The following is an 18,350-nucleotide window of genomic DNA, read 5'->3' as shown; positions in this document are numbered from 1 at the left end:
CAATGCTGAATAAAGGAAATCTTTTATATTAGCTGTACTAGCTTAAAAGCATTTAATAAGAGTACTTTATGTTAGAATTCTATTGTAAAATAAAACAGAAATAAGAAAAGCAATGTTGGAAGCCTGGAAGCAGCATCTTTCAAACCAAAGCAGAATACAGACTGGACATTTACTGTGACAAATTAGCACGAGAATTCACAATTACAGCTGCTGACGGGTGAACCGACCAAATTTCTTATACTATTTGCATTAAAAAAACAAACATTTTTTTGCACCTTTGCTGTAACAAAAAACAGAAAAAAATCGGCCAAAAATGAAATTCTGCCCTGTAGCACAAATGTAATCCATTAATCAAAACCCATTTGGAAAGTTTCTTTAATTTTGCACTGGAGCTACAGAGTAACACAGCTGACAAACAAAAATAAGAACATCACACACACCTTAGTCCATTCTTACTGATAAACCAGATGTATGTGTCCAGTGCAAAATTAAATAAAGCAAATCTGAGATATGAAGAAACATCTAAGAATCTGTATTCTTACCTTAACTTCCTTAAAACCTTAAATTTTAGATCAATATGCTGAGTTATATTGATATACTATCTGACCAAACGTACATGGCCATCTGACCATCACACATTATATATGTTTCTTGTCACAAAGTAGGAAGCACACAGTTATCCCGGATAGAACCATGAAGCCAAACTGGAGTACCTTTAGGATGAACTGGAATGCAGACTGCACCCCAGACCTCCTGAGTCGACCTCAGAGTCTGACCTCACTAAAGATCCTGGGGCTGAATGAGGTTATTACAGCAAATGGGGACATGTAAATGTGACTAGCCAGTTGTTCACAAACTTTTGCCAATAAAATATATCAGTTCTGAATAAAAACAGGGACTCATTAATTAAATTATTAATATAATTATATATAAATTAAAAATTGCTCATGTAAGTATAATCAGACCCAAGGCCATTTCTGTCTGTGTGCTATCCAGAGAAGACACTGGCATTATGACAACAAGCTCATTATGGATAAAAATGAGTCTTTTAACTAGAGTCTTGAGTAACAGTGTTTAAAAACCAGTCAGCAATTGTAATCAACATATGTACAATGAGTTTACTTTAAAGAAAAACATCTCGGAGGAATAGAAAAAATGTATTCTTAATGAAGAGATCATTTCACTCGACCCATAAGGTAAAATAAAAATGTAAAAGCACTTTAAAATAAAATGTTAACAAATGCCTTAGGATAGAATAACAGGCAAATTAGCTCCACAGGGAAACTGAGATAAGCCTCGCATTTAACCGAGTATACATGGTTAACTAAAGGATGTGCTCTTCTTTCAAAAAGAGCCTTTATGACAGCATAATGCCATTACATCCCTGTGCAGTACCAGTTGCTATGTCAATTACAACACCAGCACCTACACTTAAAACTCATTTCCATCGCAGAACACTTGCGTAACAAAAGAATCCTGAATCCGTAGTGTACTGAAACACAGAAGAACCTTCCAGAGCTAAAGATGGGAAACATTACAGTTCACTACATGAACAGAGATACTCTCACTGACCATTTGACCACCTGCTCATCTGTACAATTATCCATTCTAGAGCAACAGTGAGCTACAGTTCTGCAGGCAGGAACACCTTGAAGACTAGCACAGGACAGAGGACAGGCCAGTCTAGTTTGATTTGAAATGTTGAAATAGAATAATCACACTTTACAAACATAGTGAACAGAAAAGCATTTCAGAATAAACAGGACTGCAAGGCTAAGATCTTACTGAAAGTGGACAGTTTGAAGATTGTTAAAACATCATCTGGTCGTTTTCTTCAACCTCAACTGTCCAGTTTCAGAGATAAATAATTGCATAAATGAGCATGGATACAGGCGCTTCTATTAAAGTGGCCAGTGAGTTTATATCTTGTGTAATTAGAAGGAAATCCTACAAATAATCCTGCTGATTTAAACCTCTGCTTGAACCCTTATATAGTACAAGACAAAATGCTCATTTGTAACTGTATGAACAAGATCGTGTAGACCTCCCTAATGACCATGGCACTGCATAATCATGGCACAAACTCTATTCTAATTTATTATTTCGCTAAACCGGTTATAGGGGTAATAAATAATTTATAAATAGCATGACAGCTCCTCATGTACCAAACACCAGAGTGTAACGATAATGAAATTCAGATCCAGGCTTCAGCATGTTCTCCACTGTTTCACATCATGTACTTTTGTTACACTGCCATGTCTTTGTTTATGATTTGGTCCTGTCTCCAGCTTTGTCCTGTCACTGGTTTGTGTTCACCTGTCCTTTTTTGGTAGCTCAAGTGGGTCATTGACCAGAAGATTAGGGTTCAGGCCCCAGCACTGCCAAGCTGCCACTGCTGGGCCCTTGAGCAAGGCCCCCAACCCACCCTGCTCCAGGGGCACTGCATCATGGCTGACCTTGCGCTCTGACCACAACCCCCAAGGATGGGATATGAGAAGAAAAAATTTCACTCTGCAGTAATGTATATGTGACAAATAAAGACAACTTCTCTCTTGATTATATTGTCTACCACGTCTCTGTCTTATTGTGTATTTTGTGTTACTTTAGGTCCATGTGCCTGGAGCGGAAAGTAATTTAAAGTGTTTATTGGAGAGAGGCAGGCTGACCAATCCAAATGTGAGTCCAAATTGAGAACGGGAAACAGGTAGAGGTGAAACGATCAGCAAATAAAAATGTAAATGTTAATCCACACACATGAACCAGGAAATGAAAACAAGATCAAGAATATAAGTAATATGACTAGGGTGGGGTACCGAACTCTGTACTTTTAAGGGTACCGACCGAATAATGTAGCTACTACAGAGTACCGGTTCACATTAAATCAATCAGTGCCAAATTTCAGTACCTGAGAACGCAACACAACAACGGCTAACCGAAAACGTTTGGTGGTCGTATTTTATAAAATTCGATGCAGACAACACTATTTTCAATATTCGTAATTCTAAATTCAAGGATGGTCATGGAAACACATCTGCCCTCAGGAAGCAGCTAATCAAACACCACATGTATTTAAAAGCTCAAGAGTGGACAGTATTTAGCAGTCTGATCTCCTGCAGCAAAATAACAGAAGTACCTGCAGCTAACACACCTGCCCAGGTCGAACCCCTGGACCAGGACGACGAAACGTTAAGTGAGGATCGAGGACAATTCAACATCTTAAGCTGATTACTTATCCAGGCTAATTTGATAAGCTGTTGTTGGAGAAAGTGACATTTTCATGGTGATGGTCGCCGTTGCCATAACGTTAGCAGTTTTCTAGGTTTCTAGTTAACGGATCAAAATTGCGTAACATGCAGTTAATGTTAAACAAATAGTAACGTTACTGTTATGTTAGATGTCCTGAAATAAATAACCAAATGTTGACATTGAGAGGTTTGGACTTATTTCTTCACTGAAATAAATTATTACACAGAATGTAAAGTACTGAAAAAGGTCCCGTTTACCCAACCCTAAATGGGACACAGAAATAAAATGGGTTGGAAGAGACAGGCAGTAAACTCTGACCAATGCTTCACACAGAACAGAGACACATGAGGGTTTAAATACACAAACTACTGAGTGAAATGAAAGACGTGCACATGGGGAAGATGACCAATAACAATACAAGGGTCGAGACAGGACATGAATCAAAACAAATACATGTGATTGACATGTGACACACATGGAAGAGCGATGCCTCACACCAAGCTGGCTTTCAGGTTCTGTAAGTTTTTGTACTTCCTGTTTTTGACCCTTGTCTGTCTTCCAGTTACCTAATTATCTTTGTTTATTATTACCTGTTAATTACAATTCTTGGATTGTCTTGGAATGTTTTTATATTGACAAAGCAACAAAGGAAGCAAGCAAGTATATTAACTGAGGTTTGTTAACTGTACAAAATTAAATTAAATTATAAAATAAAATAAAATACACCAGAACTGTCTGTTTATTCGGTCAATGACTAAATATACATAAGTATGTCCTTATAAATGAACAAAAATTACAGAGCATTGTTGATAACTTATTGAACTCTGGTCTCCATGTGGAAACACTAGAACTTATTTTTATTTCTCTTCTGTATTTTGCCATTCATCCCCAAATATGTTAATGTTCTAGAAATGTTTGACCGTTTGCTTTGTTCAGTAATGTGTTGAATGATGTGAGTCAAGGCAACCTTAATGAAAAGCATTACCAAAAATGATCCCTGATGAAATGACCACTGTGACCACTTTATGTGAGCTACTGGTTTCACTCTGACCAGTAATTAATTTTGAGTGAAGCTGGAAATGACTGGCTGTGTGTCAGGTTCCTGCACTGGGACACACTACTCATTACATTAGCAGAGACTGAGGGAGGAGGTGGAAGATTAAGTGGTTACTTACGGAGTCTCCACGCTTTTTCTGGTGTGTGTTATTGAAAGAGGAGGATCTATTTAAAAAAGGCAAGACCAAAGACAAAAAAAAACACACAAGAGGAACAAGTAAATGTTTTCATCAGGAATGACATAAATACAGCCTACTATGTGACACCTCCACACTGTATCATGACTTTCTTAATATCACAGTAACTAAGAGCTTCGTCTATTTCAGTAGTGTTTCAGTAGGGCATTATTTGGTTAGGGAAGAGCTAAACTAGAATCACTTATTTCTACAGCAGGCTTTTTAAGGAGACTTCTATTTATTGAAAAATGTAAAAATGTAGTTTTGCCTCCTAACAAGGTTTCATACCACAGAGCTGTTGAATTCTTAAATCTGATCGGTCCGAAATATTTTTTATTTAAAACAGCAGTCACTGGAAGGGTAATAGATTTTGTAAGGAGAATTTATTCAAGGGAGAGGTAATGACTCTTCAAAACCTCTATAAGTAATAACATAAATATCATTGTTGTTTTTTGTTAATTAAAAATATATAATCACTGTGGTATCTATCTATCTATCTATCTATCTATCTATCTATCTATCTATCTATCTATCTATCTATCAATTGATAGCTAGATAAATATATATAGAAACATAGACACATATGTTTACTCTATATTCTGTATTAGAAAACAGACTTTATTCTACAATTCTGATCTATTTCTATCCTGACTGCCCACTGCACATCTCATTCCACAACACTTCCACTGTCCACAGAAGTTAAGTTCTGTACAGAGTTTGTAGTGTGTGTAAGTGTGTATTTGATGAGCAGTGCAGCAGGTTCCAGTGTAAATCACAGGCCTGAATGTGACGGGAATAACCGTGAGACCCGTGAGGGCGCCTCTCACCTCGTCGCCTCTTGAGTTTGCGCCGCCGCTGCTTGTTGACGAAGCAGGCTGCCAGTGTGCTGAAGAGGACGGCCGCCGCCAGGAAGCAGATGGTAGCCACGATGCCCGCCACCACCGGCCGGGCCATCCCCTCGTCTGCCACGTCAGGCGGTGGGAAGAAGTCTGACACACACAAAGGGCAGTCTTAGGACAAACATGCTGGAAGAGTGCAGAGACACAGCGGCATAGCCTGTGAAACTACATTGAAATGATATATTCAAGCGATAATTTAGGACTTTCACAGGATTTATTAAAAACTTTGGACAACAATCAATAATCTTGAGTAGTGCATGTTACAGTAAATTCTTAGGCACTTTGCAGCATAAAGAAATCCTTCACTGAACAGTTAGACAGAGAAAGTCAGACGTTTATCAACCTCGAATTGAGAATAAATAGGCTATTAGCATAATGTGCTTATTTTGCCTTGAATGGACCATTACCATAATTATAGTACTTGAATCATGTAATTAGAAGCTGAATAATGAATAATTTGGGGTTTTTGTGAGCATTAGGCAGAATGTAAGCCATACCCTAAACTCTCATACATATTGACATTATGTATATCATAACATGAAAGAATATACTGTATAATATGATCATCATCTTAGAAGAACAGCACAAATTCTACACAGGTATTATACTTAACTAAACACAATTTCCATTTCTACTCAGGTTTCTCTTGAACTCTAACAGCTGATGGATCCAAGGCCTTAGCTGTGTTTTTAACAGAAGTATTATAGGTCCGTCCCGAATCACATACTTATTCACTATTCTGTGCTGTATTGTAGTATAAATAGTGTGAGAACTTATTTAACAGAAAAAACAAAAAACAAAAACAAAGTGTGGACATTTCATACACTCAACACTCACAGCTTTGCTAATGTAGAGGAAGAGAGGTGGGGCTACCAGGCACTGACACTGGATAAGAAAAATGTTAGTGTTCCATTTGTGATGATAAAAACATTCTAAAATTCATACACTTGATCATGGAATATTAGTATTAAGGAAATTTCATGACTGGACTTATTGCGCAGGAGGAAACCTATCACAGTACCAGGCTTGAATTCCTGAGAGTTCCTGAGAGCGACCCATTCTTTCACAAATGTGTGGAGAAGCAGTCTGCATGCCTAGATGCTGGATTTTATACACCTGTGGCCATGGAAGTGACCGGAACACCTGAATTCAATGATTTGGAGGGGTGTCCCAAAACCTTTGCCAATATAGTGTATGATTACAGAACTAGAGAAGAATCAGGAATATACAAAAAATATATTATTACTCATTACTCATTATATCTCATTACTTATTAGCAATATTTTTCTTACTAACTCTAAAACTACAAGGCTAATGTTGCTAAAATTAGGCAGCCAAGCCTTACTGCCTTACTAATCCTTCATAAGACATTTTATGGTAAATAAATCAACACTTAAACAAACCAGCTAATGTTCGATAACAATCAATTACACGTTCATTTGCCAACCAGAAAATTCACACATATTTAGAACAGCAGTTATGTGAAAAATACTTTGCATAGCTATAGCAAATAGCTCTTCTGTAAGTATATAAGAAAAGGCTAAATTGCAGATATACATGAAAAGATTGAATATTTAGATCTAAATTGCTGTAGTATAACACTAATTCCAGCAGGTGGCAGTAGAGTATCACCAAATCTACAGATGTACATGGTTTGTGTTTTAATTGACAACAAAGCTGTGGTAAAGTAAAGAATTGAACATTTCCACTAACCTGTACTGGAGACACCAACTACATTACTGGGTTCACTGATGAGGTCCTCCATGACTGCCATGACTCTGAACTCGTACCACACCTCCTGTAAACACACAGGTTACAAAATTCAGGTTTTTAGCAGCTTAATTCTTATATAACACAAAAGAACAAAAACATTTAAATCTGATCCCTGTATCACTGAGCTCATGGCTCTCTGTAAATCTTCAGTATTTATTGGGGAAAAGTCTACAAATGAGGAAAGAGGCAAAATTAAAGGAGTGGGTCACAGTGGATTCAGAATCTGTCCCCAGGACACGACATGAGGCTGAACTACCCTCTAAATAGGACACCACTCCATCACAGAGTATTACACACATTCACACAAACAACCACGGGCTATTTATAATAGCCAGTGCTTCTACCCACATGTTTTTGGGATATATATATATATATATATATATATGTATATACACCAATCAGCCATAACATTATGACCACCTGCCTTATATTGTGTTGGTCCCCCTTTTGCTGTCAAAACAGCATGGACTCCACTAGATCCCTGTAGGTGTGCTGTGGTATCTGGCACCAAGATGTTAGCAGAAGATCCTAAAGTCCTGTAAAATACTGACAGGACCTAAAGGATACTTTTGATAGATACTGACCACTGCAGACCGGGAACACCCCACAAGAGCTGCAGTTTTGGAGATGCTCTGATCCAGTGGTCTAGCCATCACAATTTGGCCCTTTTGGTCAAACTCACTCAAATCCTTAAGCTTGTCCATTTTTCCTGCTTCTAACATCAACTTTGAGGACAAAATGTTCACTTGCTGCCTAATATATCCCCCAGTGGTGAGAGTGTTTCACGTTTTCAAAGTAGACCCTTTAATGTGAATGGTTTTGTAATTGTAATTTACCACTGAACCCCTCCTTTAATCTCCATCCCAGGACCTTCAGAGTGACAAGAAGCCTTTATGGATCTCCCCAGTGATGAATATACAGCAAGTTAGCACTATGTAAATATGCTGCATGACAAAGCAGCTTAAACAAAAAAGGATGATTCTGCACTTTCTCTGGACATGTCTGAGAAATGAAATGCAAATTCCACTTTATAGGATCCCGCATGGTCGGCTGTTCTGTCGACTAACATCGGTCGAGTGTTTACCTGAATCAGGTCTCTGGCTAACAGCTCCGTCTCTCCTGCAGGGATTGCATCATCCAGGACGTCCCACCTCTCGCCGAGGCGGAACTCCATGATGTAATGATCGATCGGCGACGTGTGATTGGCTGGAGGAATCCATGATAGCAGGACTCCCTGTTGTGTCCGGTTGGCTGTGAGGCACCGTGGTGGGGTAAGCAGCACCAGAGGTTCGGGGGTACTTATAGGAAATACTGTGTGAACAAAAGCATGGTGTGAGTTCAAACCCTTAATCAACACATGAGATCTTCCAAGCAGTTCTATAGTAGAGAGAGGCATGAGTATTCATTACATTCACATATTACGATATATACATACATAATATATACATATATATATTACATTCAGGCCAACAGCTTATGCATTTTTAAAGGACTTTTCATTTGACTACAATACAGTAGGTTTGTTTGGCTGTAGTAATGGCACTTTAAATACTTCTTTCTGTGGATGAATCTGTGACCAAATCCAGTTCTATCAGGCAGAAAGTGCACTGTGTAGGATCTACTGGAACTTTGACCCCTTTGTCTTGAACATATTTTATACAGTAAATATAAAGTCATGTGAGAGTCGACCTAACTTGAGATTGTGTTTAAAATATAAAATCTCGCTAGATATAAGTAACAAGAAAGTACTGCTTGTGGATAAGAAAGGAAGAAAGGAAGAAAGAAAGAAAGAAAGAAAGAAAGCATGGCCAAAAATTGACAATTTTCTTATTTGTTTTATTTAATATAAAAATGTAATGTAGTAGTGCTGCTTTTCTAAGGCAGTGAAATATAATATACAACAAAATTCATATCCTAATACACTTAATATTTCTAAGTATATTTATGTTAAGTTATTTCTTTTATGCAATCAGCTGGCTAGATATTTCCTGGTTATTGAAATAATAATTTAATGCAAATATCATAAGTTCATTTTAAATCATTTGTAATCAAATCGTTTTTTCAGGGACTTTACAAAATGCCCTTGACTTAACAAGTCTATGCGCTCACCTAGAGTGTTCACAGTGACGACCTCGCTGAAGGGCCCCGTGCCCAGCTTGTTTTGCGCCAGGACGCTGAACTGGTAGGCCGTCTCAGACTCCAGGCCCTGCACCAGCAGCCAGTGCTGTCCGCTTGGCACAGGCATGGAGAGCCAGTCATGCGAGCCTAGCTGCTCCCTCTTCACCCTGCAGGGGGAGCCACATGTGCAGGAAAAATAAAAAAGAGTTTAGCTCAGAACCTACATACACATATACACACACACACGCACACACTAAGGCACACGCATCCTCAGATAACGATCGCCATGTCACTCACGGTATTGATGAAAGCGTTGCCTGCAGCTAGACAAAAAGACAGGGTCTACTTAGCTTAGGGTAAGTGCAGAAGAATTTGCCAGATTTCTGACAGAGCAACATCGGCATGTATCTGCCAATGCCTATCACAATACTTCTTCATATGGTAAGTGCCGTACATACAGCCTCGCTCTTTCTATTAGGAGTGTCCTTGGGATGAGCTAGAATAGGACGTGATTTGTGCATTAGAACAATAATCAGAACAAGTGCATTAATGCAAATCCTAAGAGCTGTTACTGATAGCGAGTAGACACAGGCATAAATCTGGGTGACAGACATGCATGGAGAACTGTGAATGCGTCTATGATGGGGCCAAGGGCCCAGGAACGGGCATGAATCAAAGTGTGCTTACTGTGCGCTTACTGACAGCGTGCTCAGCTCTGATATACTGCCCGCTGTATTCACGGATCAGAGTCTTATTTCACCACGGTCATTCATCCAGGAGAGTGAGGAGGGTGAGAGCCAGTGAGCAGCATTTCCATCAGTGGAAGGGGATCACCATAGGACCAACAATGACCCCATATAATTTAGTATGTGTGCTGTTGATTAAACATAGTGTTTAATTAGACACACCTACCTACTGAAGTTCTTTATTTTTTAATGGACAGATTGATTTCATTCTCGTCTACCCTTTTGAAGGTTCACTTTCTGACCACATCGCTGTTGTTGGTTGGATATTATTGTTTATTGGGATATTACTCAACCCAGCAGGTATATGGAGATCATTGCACTGCTGAACACAACATGCACACCCATCAGCCATAACATTAAAACCACTGACAGGTGAAGTGACTAATATAGATAATCTTTTTACAATAGCACCTGTCAGGAAGTGAAATATATTAAACAGCAAAGTTGATGCGTTAGTGTCCTCAGTGAGCAGGAGGAATGATAAGTCTAATGATCTGGGGGAATTGTGATGGCTAGACAACTGGGTTAGAGCATCTCCAGTAAGGCAGCTCTTGTTATGTGTTCCCAGTATACAGTAGTTTGTACCTATGAAATGTGCAATGAAGGACAGCCAGTAAAGACAGGGTCATGGGCACCCGAGGTTCATTGATGTGAAGGCTATCTCGTCTGGTCCGGTCCAGAAGAGCGGCTGTAGCACAGATTGTTGAAAAAGTTAATGCTGGCTATGATACAAAGGTGTCAGGACACACAGTGCATCCTAATTTGCTGCTCCTTAGCATATTCAGTTAGATAGACTTGATCCAAATTCATTTATCCATTGTTAACTCCTGAATATAACCTGGATATGAAATCGGAAAAATTACATTAAATGCATTTGTTCCTTTTTCCTATTCTGGCGTGAGTCATTTCTGTGTACGAGTTACTCACACCACCACAGGGGTCAGCTATCAACATTTTTCTGATGTACCGGAAGTGACAACAACATGCCAAGTGCCTACATCAATAGGCCTGGCGTGGACTGCTGCGGAGAGCCACAGAGGGCATCTTTAAAGGTTAGAGAGGAAGGCTATTCACACAGAACCTTTAAAGTATGAGTCACTGAGCTTCTCTCTTCCACCAACACCTTTAGTCAGTTCTTGGCAATGGCCTTCGCTCAGTAGGGCACCTGCTGCTTACAAATCAGGCCAGGATATGCTGGAGCCAGAACCAGGCAGAAAGGTGAACAGAACGCAGCTCGCGGTTAGAAGGACGAACACTCTGGCCTCTTCTCTTCCTGAGGCTGCTCTTTTAGCTTGTGGCATGGGGTTGTAATGGCATGATGCCACATTAACAGCTGGTCAAGGAAGCAAAAGTGCCTTTATATATGTGTGTATGAGTGTGTTCGTAGTTATGCAGCATTGTTGGAAAGACTCAGAGACTAGGTGTGTGGTCTTAATCTGATTGGAGGTGAGAGCATGCATAGTGAATACTGATGGTGTCCTCAGTCAGTACCCGTGACTGCCTCTTAAACACACACAATCACTTAAAACCAGCGGGGATGGCCATCCAAAGCTTTGCTGTCCTTCACTCTACCTCTTATCCTTATTTCCCAGATCTCTCAGCTTACCAAGCCTTTGGGGCTAAATAGCACTTTAACACTGCAGTGCGCTTGTTAAATACAGCATTGTGGATTTAAATATTATGAAACAGGACGGTCATTCTGCATAAATGGCCAAACATTATGTTTTTATTTCATATTTGCACGAGTAAAGAGAGTGTCTGGTTTGCTGCATGAACAGTATTATGGATTGTTTATTGTGTGAGGACAATAACTGCGGTTCTAACAGCTATAAAGGGTACACCGTAGTGTAATTAAAGAGACGCAATTAGCCGTATCGGATGGGCAACCATCAAAATGTTATCAAGAGGATAAGAACTAAGTAGCACACAGAAAAGCAAGTTCACTGAAAGAGGAAGAGATAAAAGAGTAACAAAATAGAAATATGGACATCTTTTATTTCTCCTTTTAGTTTCATTCTCAAAGAAGGTCGTCTGACGGTACTGTGTCGCTCTACTTAGCTTTCTAGACTAGCTAGCTACAGCGTGTGTAATCGGATAACGAGCAAACGTTTAACGTGTTAGTGATGCTTCGTTTAAATCATCAGGTAAAACTCATGCTCCTCTCTGTTGTGTCAATCAATCTGTGCTAGCGGGTTAGGTTATTATTAAATGCTAAAATTACAAACAAGATTAAAGAATATAGTGCTACAGTATCATGGCACCATCATTGGCTCAGTTCTCATCGTCTGATCCTTACTGCATCAATTTAAGCTCATGGTATTCTCTTATTCAGCGTACCTGCTCAGACCCAGAAAAACAAGCTTGCAAGTGCACTGTGAAGCAAGTTTTCATTCTATAGTAAAGAAAAGACACAAAGCTATAGAATGCTGATATTCGTGCTGAATATCGTCGGCGGCTGCGGCAGGGCAGGAGCAGAGCCGGGGGCAAGCGCAGGCAGCAGGCACAGGATAGAGAGCGAGAAGAAATGGAGGCAGGTCAGGCATGAAGCGTGCTGCTAGTTAATTAAGCCCAGGCAACAGCTTGGCTAGATGGATCTGGTCATTCCCAGGGCAAAAAACATTCAAGCACCTTTATAATCTCTTCTAACACAGGATCTACTTTAATGTTGTAATGCATATAATACAGGTACCACATTGCTTTTTGTGATATCTGGGATTTTACTGTTGAAAAGTCATTAATGTTTGCTATACTTACATACTGGAAGGTACAACTTCTCTTACTGTAGCAGAACTTTCAGGGTTTCACTGAATTGTGAGAGAAGTCTGAACATTAATGTCAAATTCATGCATATCATTTTGATAATCCTATTATTAGAGAACCCTTGTCTGGGTCATTCAGACATGAGCTACACTATGGTTTGTGGACACCAGAACATCACACTAATGTGTCCTTCCAGATTTAGTCCTCCTTTAAAGCTCTTATAATATCCTCCACCTTTCTGGGAAGGTTCTCCACTAGATTTTGGAGTGGTGCTCGTTCACCCACAACAGCTTTAGTCAGTCAGGAGTCCCGGGGTAGAGTCGGCATTTCTCTTAATCTCAGGACATCAGGGCTCAGTGCAGATCATTTGAGTTGTTTCACTCCAACATTGGCAAACATGTCTTCTTGGTGCACAGGGGCATTGTCATGCTGGAACAGTTTTGCTTAGTTCTTGTGAAAGCAAATCTACTACATACAAAGACATTTTATACAGTTGTATGCTTCTAGCCATTTAGGGAAGAACCACATATGGGTGTGGTGGTCAAGTGTCCACAAACAAGCTGGCCATATAGAGTATGTGAATAGATGCTTCTGATTAAATGTACTTTACCTCAGGCCTACGCAGTAATTATTTAAGTACCTTGCAGTTAATTGCAATCCTCTTTGTGAGGAAATGCTTGGGCATATGTCACAGGACTTCTAGCCTGAATCTGTTATTACTTTTCACTGGGAGAAAGTGTTTAAAGGTAAGAATAATTGCACACTATCCTACAACAGTCTACTCTTCCTAATACGGTGATTTGTATGCAGAGCGACACCATCGGGGGTTCATGTCGGGTCGTTCTCTTCGTCACGGCTTTACGGTTATGTACTGTTGGTGAACGGTAATCCTGTTGCCAGAAATCATGGCTGGCATTGGACTGCCTGAAATGACCCAGCATTTTATTTTTGTTCCAGTTCTGTAAAACTCTAACTGACTAGAGTGATTACATTTATAATATGCAAGTATGAGTGAGTAAGGTATAATCACTTATGAACTAATCCAATTCTGCCAATGTACATTCTACAGATCACCGATGCCGACCCCCACCAGCATCCGTTCAGCAGCAGCAGCGAGACTCAAGGCTCATACGTAGCAAACCTCTCAGAGCCAGAGAGCTGATCAAGGATCACTTTTGCCCACTCCTGTAAAATGATCCTGGATGAGCACTCGTACCCGATGGAAAAAGTTAGGAAAGGAAGCAAAAAGCAAAGCATGCTGGGATCACTCACACATGGCCGTACCAGACTGAGAATGTCTGCTCGAAGCCGCCGTCATAGCCTGGCTCCCATGAGACGTTGGCCGAGGTCGTCGAGACCGAAACGTGGATGTTTTTGGGGGCGTGAGGGCTTGTGCCTGTGGGGAGCGAACAGGGTGTCAAAACAGACTCCTAAAAACAGACACGCTGACACGGACACTGACGGCAGTTATGAACGGCCAGATTTCATTGACTTGGATGACAACACCGTGAATCTTTATTCAGACAGATTATCTCGGTTCCTCACAAGCTTGTGCTTACACATGCACAAACACACTAAAAGAGAACTGAAGACTCATAAACAGAGCGATTCGGTTACGCTGTTATCTCTAGGATCAGCAGGCTTGTGCTACAAAAAGCATCTTTTAGAATCACTTACAAATAATGTGCTTTAAAAGCCAATTAAATATAATGATTTGTACAGGAGCATGCACCTGCTGGATTCTCTGAAAATAAATATATATAATGGATAAGTGGCAAAGACTCGAGACAAGCTGGCCCAGTGAGCAGGTGTTAAACTCTTGCAAATTACCAGGGTAAATGCCGCCAAGCATGTTATTCCCACCACAGTGCTCTATCTATTTGCATTTACAAGCACATTGTACCACCAACAAGACCACTGGGCAGCCGAGTGAAAGCATGGTTCCTGCCCATTAAGCAACCTTGTGCTCCCCTTCAGCCTCCAAAAAAGCTCTCTCAGATTAAATTAGACTGTGTGCCTACTTGTATACACTTTCAGCTAAAGTAAACACTTACTCATCTGTAATATTCAAATGAAGATGCTGTGCACCGCTGACCCGGCAAATTACTCCTGCCAGGAGGTACAGTTTACAAACTGAGCTTTTGGCTCATCTAACCATGTGGATACAAAAAACCCGCCTTTAAAGGAAGCAAATAAAAAACAGGCTGTACCGTACATCTTCATCATCACACAGGAAATGCAATGTTAGCCCACACTGGTACGTCATGTGCTTGAGTCACTGGATGTGCTGGCTCTTACCGATTACGAGGAGGCGCGTGCTGGCAGTGATGCTCGTGGCAACATTGGAAGCGACACACTCCCACTCCCCATGGTCCTCCTTGCTGAGAGATTTGAACTGTAAGCTGCCTCTTGGTAGGACGTTGTGCTTGCCCCTGCTGGGCTTCCCTACCTTTGCCAGAGAGAGAGAGATCAAGAAAGAGAGATAGAGAGAAGAAGAATGCAAGAGGGAAAAGTAAAGATGAAGAAGAAGAAGAAGAAGAAGAAGATGAAGAAGAAGAAGAAGAAGAAAGGGAACGGAAAGAAAAGGTGAAGAAGAACCGTTTCATCACATTGAACAGTGAGGTACAATGTCATTTTGAGAGATAGAAGCACAAAAGGCTTAGATTGCTGGACCTGGTGTTCACATAAAAATACGATAATATGCTGAGACAACTTTCTGAAGTGACTTTTTGAATAATGTTACCTTCCTCCATGTTATGTTGGGGAATGGGTCTCCTTCTGCCTCACAGGGGATGACAAGCTCTCTTCCTGCCTCCTGTCTGTACTCTCCTCCTGGAACCACCAGAAACTTAGGGGGATCCTACACATGAACAGGGAGTGCATCAGAGCAACATCTCGGTTTTGGAAGACATGCATGAATATGGCATGACCCAAATAATGACATGGGGGATCAAATCAGGTGTTTCAAGGGGTAAAAATCAACATAGGTCCACAGATGAGGTAATGACACAGGGGTTAACATTTTTGGGGGGCAGTAGGGTGGAATGGTGCAGACCAGGTACTAGGACTAGCTGTATAGATGGTGACAACATGGGGGCAGAGATCAGGGACACAGATTGAGTAATGACAAATGTATGCAGATTAAGTAATGAATCAGGGATGCACACTGAGATATAACACAGGGATGCAGATGGAGATATGACACAAACACACAGATCAAGTAATGACACAGAGATGCAAATTGAGTAATGACACCAGGACACAGATGACATCCACAGGGTAGATTAGATTACAGAAGTGCCAAGTGCTAGCACTACATGTTCCTGACTGATGTGTGAACGGCCATAGGTACATATGCGAGTACCTTTAGCACCAGGGGGGCGGGAGGGGACTGTCCCATGGTACCCAGGGCGTTGTAAGGCACGCAGGCGTAGGTGCCAAGAGAGTCCTCTGTCACCTCGGCCACTCGAATGCTCCCATCCTCCATTTGGCTCCAGCCAGGATACTGAAACAGGAAGTACAATTCCATTATTCTAAGCACATAAAAGTACAAAGAGTTAATAAATGAATAAATCTTCGCATTTCAGGAATTCAATAATAATATTCTCTGAATCAGCAGTGAATCATCCACCTTTGAGAGCATGATGCAGGGGATCAGTACTAAACTGAGTCAGTTCCACCTCACACAGAGCGCTTGAAAAGCATCCAATTATTCCTAATGCCTAGTTCTACGATGTACAGCTTATGGCAAGCAGAAAGCATCGAAATAAAACGGATGAGCTTCGAGGAGGCAAGGTCTCACTAACCTTCTCTATCCGGAGAGGCAGACCGTCTTTTTTCCACTTCACTGAAGTGACAGGTGGGTTGGCATCCACCGGGCAGCGGATGTACCCCGGCAGTCCGATGGCCACATAAATGACGGGTGGCATGTTCACCACACGGGCAGGGTCTGTGAGAAAGAGGAGGAAATTTGCGAGAAAGTTGGCTGTAAGCAGTCATTAGGCAATGAACCACTGGTATCTGTAATGGTGGCTGAAAAATTAGTATTAACTGTGCTGGATTTGTACATCTGGTAAAAAAGCTTGAGCTTCTGGTAAAAAAACTTTATTGAACAGTATCGTTTGTCATATCTGCTGGTGATATCGCTAACACTGCTACAGCACTGGTTCAAATAGGAGGTGGTAGGAGTGATAAACACAGTGAGACATCTCAGTGAGGTTAAGAGAAACATAGGAACATCTCTCAACCAATCAGATTAGTGAGCCAGAACTAACCACTGTATAACGATAAAGAGACAAACGAATAACAAATACCGCCATGTTTTAAACCCAGCCATGTCTGATATCATAGAAAGCAGATTATAGAATATCAGACAATGAGAAGTGCAACAGAATTTCTTTAACTGAGTTGTGTTTTGTATCTAAAAGGTTTTTCGTTTATATACTGCCTTTTTCAATCACAAGAAACCTTTGCAAAAGCCGACAACAGGCAATCACCGCGCGCAAAATCTCTGTTCACTTAGGAGGAAATAAGATAAATCACACACTGAATCAGAATACACAAACAGCTATGAAATAGAGCGCTGAAGGGGAGGATAAAAAGAGAAAGATACCTGTATAAAGAATTCATTTGTACATGAATATGACTCTGAAATCTGTATGATTCTTGAGGTAAGAAACTACTTGGTTTCAGATTTACCTACTGATCTGATCATTCCACCCACAACCCCAGTGCCACATATCAGACATAAATGTTTACATTTTAAAAAAGTTTATCACAGAAAGTTTATTCACATGGTTGCTATGCCAACTATACAAGTCAGTTAGCTAAGGATAAGAAGGGAGAATTTGCCATAGATTGTTATGGTTTAAAAAATTGTCATTGTCTAGTTTTAGTTCTGAACACATTTGGCTCAGAATTCAGCAACAAAAAGGGAAAGTTAGCAGACTTTTCTGCTCTAGATCCAGTCTCTCTCCTTCCCTGATCTGCTATAATACCTGATATTCTAGTTCCCAATGTCAAGTAGTGCCTTACATGGAATTGTAGATTAAAATAAATCTGATCTGATCTCATTTTCACATGAAATCTGATTTGTTTGGTCAACCTGACTGACTCTGATCCAGAGTTCTGTACGTCTTTATCAGTCATTTCAAATATAATTAGAAAAAGACAGAAAATACAGATATATCAAATATATATATATATAAATAAAGCAAATATATCAGGCTAAATCTCCATGATTTGCCACGGCCAGTGAAACCCAAACTCTCATTGTATATGATTTTTTTTTCTATCACATTTTTATACATTTGTCTGCAGTGTGACTGTTGGTTGTACCACACGAAATTCAGGCTGTTTCTTCATGCCTTTCAGTTCACGCCTCCCAATCACAGCCTAGTGCAGCTCTCTGGTGTGAATACTTTGAAGAACTCCACTGATCCATCTTTATACTTGGCAAAGTGCCTGGCTCTATTCTTAGCAGATGTGGAAGGACGGAGGGGGGGTGGAAGAGTGAAGAGAAGGAGAAGCCAGCGTGAGCAGCACACAGGGAGAAAAGAAGAGAGGAGAGGAACGAG

General features: G+C 40.4%; 1 protein-coding gene across 4 annotated transcripts in view; it reads right to left on the bottom strand.

The window, feature by feature from the left end:
* The window catches only part of igsf9bb (immunoglobulin superfamily, member 9Bb), a 109,702-nt gene that overhangs the window by 21,100 nt on the left and 70,252 nt on the right, over nucleotides 1-18,350 (bottom strand). For 3 of the 4 annotated variants that reach the window (XM_058415778.1, XM_058415780.1, XM_058415781.1), the window contains exons 8-17: nucleotides 16,581-16,723; nucleotides 16,139-16,279; nucleotides 15,518-15,634; nucleotides 15,073-15,223; nucleotides 14,047-14,170; nucleotides 9,260-9,435; nucleotides 8,235-8,461; nucleotides 7,091-7,175; nucleotides 5,306-5,467; nucleotides 4,422-4,467 (exon numbers count right to left, since the gene is read on the bottom strand). In XM_058415778.1, the coding sequence (XP_058271761.1) occupies nucleotides 4,422-4,467; nucleotides 5,306-5,467; nucleotides 7,091-7,175; nucleotides 8,235-8,461; nucleotides 9,260-9,435; nucleotides 14,047-14,170; nucleotides 15,073-15,223; nucleotides 15,518-15,634; nucleotides 16,139-16,279; nucleotides 16,581-16,723 (1,372 nt within the window). The remainder of the gene's footprint in view (nucleotides 1-4,421; nucleotides 4,468-5,305; nucleotides 5,468-7,090; nucleotides 7,176-8,234; nucleotides 8,462-9,259; nucleotides 9,436-14,046; nucleotides 14,171-15,072; nucleotides 15,224-15,517; nucleotides 15,635-16,138; nucleotides 16,280-16,580; nucleotides 16,724-18,350) is intronic. The other variant, XM_058415779.1, reaches the window with a different exon arrangement.

Source organism: Hemibagrus wyckioides, linkage group LG18, assembly GCF_019097595.1.
Source record: "Hemibagrus wyckioides isolate EC202008001 linkage group LG18, SWU_Hwy_1.0, whole genome shotgun sequence".
NCBI classification, from domain to species: domain Eukaryota; kingdom Metazoa; phylum Chordata; class Actinopteri; order Siluriformes; family Bagridae; genus Hemibagrus; species Hemibagrus wyckioides.
The sequence above is the reverse complement of the archived record's forward strand: the minus strand, read 5'-3'. Positions and strand labels throughout refer to the sequence as shown.